At 30.3% G+C, this 10,381-nt stretch overlaps 1 protein-coding gene across 2 annotated transcripts; it reads right to left on the bottom strand.

Annotated features, from left to right (window-relative positions):
• Positions 1-1,066: 1,066 nt before the first annotated feature.
• LOC100741589 (angiotensin-converting enzyme-like) lies at positions 1,067-10,370 on the bottom strand. Of its 2 annotated transcripts, XM_003491185.4 has the most exons (13): positions 9,969-10,370; positions 5,278-5,465; positions 5,001-5,159; positions 4,853-4,934; positions 4,635-4,775; positions 4,365-4,547; positions 4,192-4,286; positions 3,971-4,122; positions 3,093-3,220; positions 2,782-3,028; positions 2,601-2,690; positions 2,412-2,519; positions 1,718-2,339 (listed from the first exon to the last, which is right to left on the bottom strand). In XM_003491185.4, the coding sequence occupies exons 2-13, from the start codon at positions 5,461-5,463 to the stop codon at positions 1,718-1,720; spliced, it is 2,193 nt and encodes a 730-aa protein (XP_003491233.1). In that variant the 5' UTR covers positions 5,464-5,465; positions 9,969-10,370. The 2 variants fall into 2 exon arrangements, with proteins under 2 accessions (XP_033177805.1, XP_003491233.1); XM_033321914.1 differs by lacking the exon at positions 9,969-10,370 and having other exon boundaries at positions 1,067-2,339; positions 5,278-5,463.
• Between the last annotated feature and the right edge of the window lie 11 nt (positions 10,371-10,381).

The following is a 10,381-nucleotide window of genomic DNA, read 5'->3' as shown; positions in this document are numbered from 1 at the left end:
TGACTAATCCATGTATTGATATTGCTTATGCATAAGTAATCGTTACGAAATAGTGAATGCTACTGATTAGCAGTACTGATTTTACGATACTATTTTCTAAGCAAGAATACGTGATCGTACCGCGATTGCGAACCGACTTCGCCTTTCATATTGATTTTCTGCGCTTTGATATCCGTGTCCAGAAAGGCTGTTACTTCTTTGCACGACCTGCACCTTATGCTTAGGGTATATGTGTAGATGAGAACGATTGTAACGAACATGATACTAAAAACATTTACTTATATGACTAATGTCTTGTATACAGCGAGATATTTATAAAAAACTTGTTCAACGATGGAATAAATACGCGCTAATACATCGTTGAATATCAAAAGATCTATTATATTCAGCTAATCTTATTGTTTTCATTGTTATTATTGTCAAGAAAAGAATTTAATGATTGTATTATATTTTATTCATGATATTGGAAAATTTTATAGGTAGTCATTAGTATAGACATTAGCATTACTAGCTCGTTGGTAGATATTAGTATTAAAGAAAGAATTGCTTTATTACTATTTCATTTTTATTTCATTTGGACGTTAATGAATTTTTCAGAATTTATCAATTAGATTTATAAATTAGAGAGAAATTTTTATTTTAAATTAAAATTAGTTTGTTAATTTGACTTTTTTAAATTGGTACGAATTGTAGATGTAGTTTAGTTAAGCAAATGCTATAAATGCACGCATATCCATTCATTCATATCTATGATTTGACAAAATGATCAATGATTCTCAATAGCGTGGGCAACATAAATTAAATTTTTTAATATTTAAAAATTGATGCATATTAATTTTGTACCAGAAGAATACTTTATTAAATACCTTTATACGGTACAAAATAAATACTTTTATAAAAAATATAAATTCTCAATACAGAGAGTACATCGTATACAAATTACATATACTTATGTAGGTATCATACAGGTAGTATTATGTAAGAAAAATATATATGACATTGGTTTTGTGACATCATTGACATTGTGATAGTTACACATTTGTATAATTACTCATTCATCTTACAATTTTGTATAAGTGATTATGTACAAGCCTTAGTTTGAAAAATATGGTAGATATAGTATAGACTAATAAAGGTACCATTGAAGTACATGTCCTATAAATTTTAAAAAAAGGGAGATACTTCTCGCTTTGTGCGTTTATTAAAACCTTTTTGTTTTTTATAGTTTGGCATAGTGGTAGAGGAACTATTGTACTTGGTATGCATGTTACGACATTCCTTTCTTATTTTTAAGACTAATATTACTCTACAAAAATGATACATATTAAGTGTGTATACATATGTACATAATGCAATGAAAATTAAATAAATCCGATTTAGAAGATATAATTGAATATAATATATCCACGCGTTAATACTTTTCATTTTGTTTATCAAGCTCTAATTTTCTTCTTACGACACTCTCTTATGTATACTGCTCAACTGTATCAAGAGACTAGTATTCACACTATATTTCCGAAAGTAGCCTCTGTTTTTTTTCTTTTCTTTTCTTTTACAATGAACAGTAAGGAATGTACAATATTAGATATTGTGAATTAATAAATGTCTTTCTACACGAAACGGTCCGTAACAATAACTTACACAGGCAAATATTACAAACTAAATGCAAGAATAAATATACGTAATATGTAGATATTTTTAGCGTAGAGTGATACCATTAAACGTATCGTCTATTTTTTGGTACTTTGCGACATCTTTGTCTTCCGAAGATCGCAATTATACAAATAACTATTATTCCTATCAGCACTGCGCCCACGGCCCACGCTGCCTTACTAGTATTTGTCTTTGGTTTATTGTCATCTCCTATGCCTTGGGTGTCAAGTGATTGATCAAAAGGAGCCTCAGTTGTCACTGGTTCTAGTGGATTACGATTTTCTGGCTTTTCGACTTGTTCATATATAGGCGACTTAAACTTTAACTCTTTGCTCGAATTAGTCACAATATTTATATCGCTCTTTTTATCATCCTGTCTACTTGGAGACTTTCTATTTATTATTTCTGTTTTTTTCTTTATAGTTTGTTTCGAAGTGGCAATTGTAGTGGTTGGCGGAGCATTAGTAGTAGTGGCATTTATTTCCATAATTAGTTTCTTTTCTAGTTCATATAATTCTGACTCTTTGGCTGTAACTGCCTTGTATTGGAAATCCTCATACTGCTCGTCAATGAAATCTTCCAACGGCGAGAAAAATGAAAGTAACGAATCCAGTGAAATTTCATCTATTTCTAAATATTTATTGACTACTTTCATCCAATCATCGGCGCCTTGCTGAATCATTTTTCTGTTAAAAAAATGTCCTTAATTTCCTTCTTACAAAATTGTTGTAAAATTTTTGTTTATAAGTAGTACTCACAAAAAATTAATATTCATCTGTTTTCTTACGATCGAATCATATCTAATTTCTGTGGATTCCATCAGATATTCATATAACTGAAATGCCAACATTGTACCGACTAGCTTTCTGTAAGAAAGTAATATGCAATAATTTATCGATACATCAATGTAAATATGTTATTGTCTCGACATTGTTATTACTACTTACGGCAAATATGGTTTATTGTTCGTGATATGATCATCATTTAAAAATGTGGGTAAATTAGATCCATTAGATTTGATTCCTTCATATTTTTCCCTAGAATGAAAATTTTAACAAAGTTTATTAGTATTAAAAAAATCTCTTAAAATATATTGAATATAATCTTAATATTTCAAGCAATTGGTACCTATATTGCCACCAAGATGATATTAAATCTTCAGGATTTGTTAAGTTTTTTTCAATAGCATTGATTCTCCACATATCTACAGATATATAATAAGCAATCCGCGGTAGCGTATTCAATGCAGTAATCATAAGAGACACAATTAAATTTTGATCATTATTGCTAGAGTCATCAATAATATGTGTGTAATTTAACCAAGCAGGACTTGCTGCTAAAATACCAAAGAGTTCCGACACACCTTCTTCTAGGGCTGCAAATGAAATGTTAATACCATTTGTAATGAGTCAAATATGTATTTGTTGTTAATATCTTACCTGAATATCGATTAGCCGTATTAAGTATCGGAGTATCCTCGACAGATAATTGATTGAACACAATCTTTCCTACGTTTTTGTGAGTAGAGAGATAATTACTTATAGTAGGTTCAAAGCAAGTAGATACCCTGTAATGTAAAGAATTAAATTAACTGTTACGTCGCGTAACATGGCTTGGTAAGAGGCTTCTTCCTCTTATCTTCATTCCTAATGTTAGTCATAACCAATGGGCATCGCGGTTCGTTACCCTCACTTTCCTAACGAAAAGTGTGAGCAACGAATCCGCTTTCTTTATACAACAAAGACACCCACTCCGAGCTTTCCTCCGTAATCACACAAGAACGAACTTCACTTGTTCTTACAACTACAGAGCAGTCATTTGATCTCTAGACTTATTCCATAGTAACATTCGAGTAACAGTCAAAGCTCATCAGTAACAGTTAAAACCAGCTCGAGTTAAAACATAGTTCGAGGAAGAGAAGGAGTCAGAAGTCAAGTCAGCAGAATCGCCAAGTCGAAGATAGTCAATCGACAGAAGATACATCATCATAGTCGCCAATACGAAACGAGTCTCAGGTCGTACTCATTCGTAGTTTGTCATTCCATATACGCAACATTGTATCACATTGAAGTTATTGGATTATTGAAAATATATATTAACCTGTTAATATCAGCGTTATATTCATTCGACCACCCTAATTATCTTAACCGAAATAAGAGATCGAACGATTCGTGGCGTCAATTATTCAAATCGTAACGGGAATTTACGACTTCCGTTGGCGCGCTTCTTCGAGATCGCGTCTCCCGCGAACGGTCGAAAGTACATTAACTTAAGTAATAAAAAATGACAATTTTTAAAACATTTACTTATAAAGTACCTCAAAACAGCATCTTTGCAGAAATTAACTAATTTTGAAGGGCACTGTCCATAGAAATAACTATTTTTCCAAAAATCTGCTTGTGGCGCTTGACTTAGTATTTGTGTACTCATAGCAGAAGCAATTTTGTACAGTGTTTTCGCATGGAGTTTCTAAAAAGAAATTTAGTTATGCTTTCTGTACAGTTCATGTATCATTGAGGCAACAAACGTAATTATTACCTTCTTCCAAAGATTTTTTTTAATATTATACATAAGATCTGGATAAGGTGTTACATCAACTGATATAGGAATCCAATCGTTTCCTTGCAAGGTTCCTTTTGGAATAAATGCAACTTATTTAATATATTCGTATTATTCATTTGAGAGCGTAATTCAACAGTGTTATAGTTTACCAAGTAAGTATGCTGGTATTGTATCATTCATAGCAATATCATACTTCTGAGATAAGCTACTTATTACGAATTTCAATATTTTTTTATGAAGATCGACAATCCCATTCCATATATATTCAACTTTATTATAACCATCACTATATCCACTTAAAAGTTCCCAATATTCTTTAACATCTTTGACACCTAAAATTGAATAACATTTTTACATTTAATTAAAAATTGTCAACTTTAAAGTGTACAAAATACAATTTATTTTCCGAAAATATTTACCATTTGCTTTGGCAGCTTTATCAACAAGTGGTAGGATGGCAGAGAAATTTTTAACTAATGAAGCTAGTTCTTGATGCCATGCTATCCAAGCAGTGTTTTTATTTCTAACATCATTACCACGAGACAGTATACGTTCCACATCTAAAGTTCTCAATATATATGTGATTAATTACCATATAATTGTGCATCTGTTTATGATGGATTGAAATTTCTGTTACCTTTTCTTGTGTGATTATTTAAAATTCCTTTATGAACTGTAGATAATCTCAGCAACTCTATGGTCCCAGAAAAATGAACAAGCTACAAGTAAGATTCTATTAAGTTTATTTAAATAAATGTTTTTGCTCAAATAAAATGAAATCTCACGCTTTTAAAATCTTCAGTGTCCAATAAAGCATCGCCTATTTTTTCAGCAACATCATACTTGTATTGTAAAGATTCATCTCTGATATCAGCTTTTGAAATGTTACCAACTTCGTCTTTTTGTAAGTTCTTGAAGGAGGCATAAGAAATTAATTCGTCTTCCTATAAAAAAATTATTGTATTAATAATTTTGCATATTCGTCGAATTATTAGCATATTTATACATTATTTGCATATTTGTTGAATTATGTATTCTGTGCTTATAATTTGAAAAACATACCCATTTTGATAATGTTTCATTCGATGGTGAATTAATAAATTCCCATTCCGCTTCAGCTGTACTCATACAAGTATCCTCGTAAGCGAATTCGGTTAATTTTATGAAAGCTTTAGTCTTTTCATCTTCTACGGATGCAACCACATACACTATCAGATTAAGGATTATGCAAACCCATTTTGATGGCATCCCTTTACGGTAAAAAAAGAAGATATTATTATTTATAAAAATAAGAAATATTTACTAAGTCGTAAAAGAAAATATATTAAAAAATATAAATAGAGAATTGTCAGTCCATTCAATTTCTAATTCTAATAAGATACTTGATTATTTTATTATAAAAAAAAATGGATAGAAGTAAATAATTAAAATATGTCTTACTCAACGCGGGAAATTTTTAAATGTTAGACATACGCGTATGATATCTGTTAATAAATCTGCGCCCGTTGAGATATGTTTTTGTTATAAAACATTGGTTTTTATGATAAAAACTGTACATTGAAACGTATTTAAATATATTTTGTCAAAGCAATTACTTGTTCTTAAGCGACTCATTTCATTATCGTCATCCTTTTCTGTGAAAATTATATATGTAGCTTTCGTAATCATGAGTCAATTAAAGTCTAAAGTACTTTCCCTTCTATTTTTTTTATGTTCACGAGTTCAACGAATGAGGTATTCCACAATTTATTATGGGTAGTATACTTGATTTTTATTTATAGTTCAAAAAAGAGATCGCGAATTAACACATTAATTTCTGACTACATCGATTGATGCATCCATATGTATTTTATGGAAGTATGGTGTATTTTATGCTCTATACAATTTTCTAAATTAGACAAAAGAAGAAGCAGTTGTATTTTGACGTTGTATGATCCTGTATAAGATCTCGAATTTCCTATTTTCTCTTATACGTTTAAAATTATTATTTTGGTTTTTGAAATATAGAAACTTTAATACAGATTTAATGTATTCTAACTATATATATATATAGGGTGGTTGGTAACTGGTGGTACAAGCGGAAAGAGGGTGATTCTACACGAAAAAAGAAGTCGAAAATATAGAATAAAAATTTTTCGTTTGAGGCTTTGTTTTCGAGAAAATCGACTTTGAATTTTCGCTCGGTACGCGTGCACTTTATCACGTCTCGTTATAACGGATCTCACTGTAGATCGTTGTCTCGATGGAAAAATTAAAAAAAAAAAATTAAAAAAAGAAATTAAAAGAAATTTGTATTCTATATTTTCGACTTCTTTTTTCGCATAGAATCACCCCCTTTCCGCTTGTACCACCAGTTACCAACCACCCTGTATATTCCTTCGATACTATATATATACATGAGCTATTGCTACGTTTTCTTGGAAGATCAAACGCGATTTTATTATTCATAGAAGTCGGCATAATAATCATGAATCGACCAACTGTACGTAGTCACACCATATTCGCATATTTAATTGCTTTCAATTTGATACCCTGCTCAAGCAAATAATTCTGTTCATAAAGGTCGCTATGGGAACTTATTGACACCTTGAACTGAACGACCATTGGTCTATATGTATATTTTAATACGTGAGTAATATTTACACGTCGTGGACGGGAAAATCGAAAGAACGCAGTGAGAATTGATGCACTTTCTATTAATTAACAGATAAATGAACTTCATTACTCACTGCTATATAGCTTGGTGGCTTGTTTTTTACTGTCTTTATTTTTTGTTATTTGAATCTTATTATTTTCATTTATCTTACAGATATAGTAGTAACATGTATAGTAGTAACATATTATAATAGAACTAGTAACGAAAAAATTTCTTGTCATATCTAATGATTAGAAAAATTCATCTAATGTTGCTTTTTATTAAATACGTAATTGCGTAAATATGTTGTGTAATTAAGCTATGTATAAAAAAACGTTCATCTGAAAGACAATGGAACGCGTCACGATGATAAATAATACATTTTGAACCCATGTACATCAGGGTCATCAGACTATAAATGAAATTTCCCTATTAATCATCCTTTGTTTATGATTAGAACCATTATAACAAAGTCCAATGAAGATCTCTTTTTAATTAATTAAAATGTTATGTGGTATGTATTATATGTTAACTATTTAAATGCATATGACAATATATGTAAATAGATACATACATATAAGTTATTTGAATGAAAACTATCATAGAAAATAATGAAAGGAAAAGACGTCAATTTGTTTTGTTTAAATTGGTTCAACCGGTACTGGGTTTCATCATTATGAATTCCTTTAAAGTGTATATTTTTTCATATAATGGTAAATGGACTCGAGTCATGTAAAAGCTTGGAATACATGACTATCCTTAAAAATCGGGAGTCTCTATAAATACGATAAACTTTTGCTACACGAAAAGAAAAGATTTCAAGGAAATCAATTTTAAAGAAATCAATGGATATTATTCCGAATGGCACTGGTGGCGAACTGGGACAAAATTTTGTGGGTATTGCTAGATGAGATAATAGGACTGAAATATAAAATCTTGGCATTGGGAAATTATGCGTTTCGAAGATACAGGTACCTAAAGATATATATAATAAATCCTTGCTGTTATTAAGTTGGCGACAGTGTTTCTGGCAAGATTTACCTAGCCCAAACCACCACCAATACCCCTGTTTAGGAGGAAGTGATTATTTCTTTTACTCATTGAACATTTTTGATCTTAATATATACATACATATATTTATCCTCCAGCTATATACATCATTTATCTTCACATTATTATACTAATTGCCGAACATGGCATTTAATAGTAGTAAAGATCTATTATATAAGGACCTATACTTTTTTCACACACGATTTCTTGACACTACGATCTTATATCTCAGATCTACTATCTCATACCATGATATCCATCAAATTTCATCTTCATCGACGACCGGTACTTTCAAAAGTACAGCCAGATTAATGTTAACGAAATAATGACGCATTTTTATTATAGATATGTAACGTAAACGCTTTTTAATGAAATATTTCAGACTCGTAAACAAGTATCCGCGCATCAAAATTAAGAGGGATTTGCAAGTTGCCATGTGTGCGCAAAAATAGTTGTGTATAACAGCAATAAACCTTCAGCCAGTATTGACTAAATGCTAAACGCATTAAAGGCAGAGCTAATTTTGTTACCACTCAGATTTAGGCGACGAGTAAATACAGAAATTGTGTCTATATATAAACAAAAGAAAAAAGTTTAATATTGATCCTCAGAAATCGACATAGCATTTAATTACGAATTTAGGACATTTACAATTGATTACCAAAGACTACATAAAGTCTACATACTACTTAAACTGGAAATATCGTAATAAAGAAATTACTCTAGTAATTCTTATTAGTATCTAATTTTTTATTAATTATTATTAGTACCTTAGTATCAAAATAGATTAGCTTGTAATTTTTCATAGAAATTTTATATAATCTTCTACTCTATAACCGAATATTCTATGGTTATATTCATAATTGCTTTTTGGTCAAATTTTTCACGTAACTAATTGTAAGTTACTAGACGCTTAGAATTTTAAGCACAAATATCTAAAAATAAATCATTTCAAAATAGCTTAAAGTTTTGTAACATTCGATGTGTACAACAAATTATATCCAGCATCGTTCCAAAGGTGATTTGCATATTCGTGTCTCCACCTTAGGAATAAGACCAAAATAATACTGTGTTAACATATAACTGCAACGATTTTCCGACAATTAAATACGTCTTTAATTTTCTTTTTATAAATCAAAGACACAGAATTCAAAAGGTGCATACATACTTTCATAACTTATTGTACGTATTAACACTAATGTTACGTGATTTCAATAATAATATTCCGATAAACAACCAGACTCCCATAGTAAATGGAATCCAAATATAAATAGTGCGAAATTCAAATTATTTTTAAGAAACTGTTTTTAAAGTCGTTTAGTAATCTCGAAGTATATTATAGATTTTATCTTGAAAAGATAAAGATGTATTACTTCGTTTTCTTCGATATCGCAATCACCGATTCAATAACATTGACTAGAGAAGTACAGAGCAACGAATTTTCGTTCCGCTTTCGTCTATGAAACTTGATCGATCCATCCTCGAAATCAAACAAGTTCAATGAAAATTGTAATTGATATGTTAACGACTACTGAAGTTGTTTTTTTATGATTAAGATAGGTTCATGTGCATCAATTATGAGTGACTTTGAATAACGGAAAATTTCTTGCATTTAGTTCAATTAATACATACTAAGTGATGCAACGCACGATATTTGACGCATTGTTATTTTTGGCTCAATTACAAATTTTTAAGCTTTTATATTTTTAACCTTTAAAATTTACATTATAACAGTATTTTAAAGCACTATTTACATTTATTATTTGCATTGATGCGTTAATAATTGTAAAAAATACTTATATTTGACATATATATGTTTCTAGAACGACCTTAAAGTCTTTAGAATACGAATGGTACTAAAATATATGAATTCAGAAATAATAAATTATTATGAAGTTTAGAATTGAAATAAAAATTAAAAATCTTTGTCTCATTTATGGTATTCTTGAATAAAGTGTTCAAAATAAACGATAAAATTTATTTAATTCAAGGTACAAAGAATAATCAATTGTGACTTGGACCATGGTCAAAAGACTAGATCTAGTTTAAGTTTCCTGATCTTGCTCACCTTAGCTAGCCGAGCGTCGTTTCGCTCGACGTTCACGTTTTCGATTTTGTTTCCGATAAGTGGCTTCGATTTGTGTGACGAACAAGGATCAACTGCACGTCAGAATGCGTTCGACACGCAGAGCAAAAGAGTAAACGTACGCACACACACGTGGAGAAGTTACTCGCGTCCCTCTCGTTGGAATGTTTTCTATTTTTCGAAAAACCAGAAGTACGATCAAAGATTGTCGTAAAAAACGTAGAATGATTAAAATCGAATAAAAACTACCGCGAATATGCACAGTAGTTGATTGATTATCTCACTTTTATCTTACTGCAAGTAATATACAACTCATCACATGTATACTGTATGACTATGATCAATATGACTATTTGTTCAAAGTTCGCACGATCCAAATTCCTTTACATCATGCT

This window comes from Bombus impatiens, unplaced genomic scaffold, assembly GCF_000188095.3.
Source record: "Bombus impatiens unplaced genomic scaffold, BIMP_2.2 scf_0526, whole genome shotgun sequence".
Classification (NCBI taxonomy): domain Eukaryota; kingdom Metazoa; phylum Arthropoda; class Insecta; order Hymenoptera; family Apidae; genus Bombus; species Bombus impatiens.
This window is presented reverse-complemented; position numbering and strand designations above follow the sequence as displayed.

What these genes read in the sequence shown, in the direction of transcription:
- LOC100741589 (XM_003491185.4), bottom strand. Translation starts at nt 5,463, where the DNA reads ATGCCATCAAAATGGGTTTGCATAATCCTTAATCTGATAGTGTATGTG. An exon ending in ATGAAACATTATCAAAATGG is followed by an intron (nt 5,160 to 5,277) that starts GTATGTTTTTCA and finishes ATTTTTTTATAG; the next exon opens with GAAGACGAATTAATTTCTTA. An exon ending in TGCAAAGATGCTGTTTTGAG is followed by an intron (nt 3,221 to 3,970) that starts GTACTTTATAAG and finishes TTTACATTACAG; the next exon opens with GGTATCTACTTGCTTTGAAC.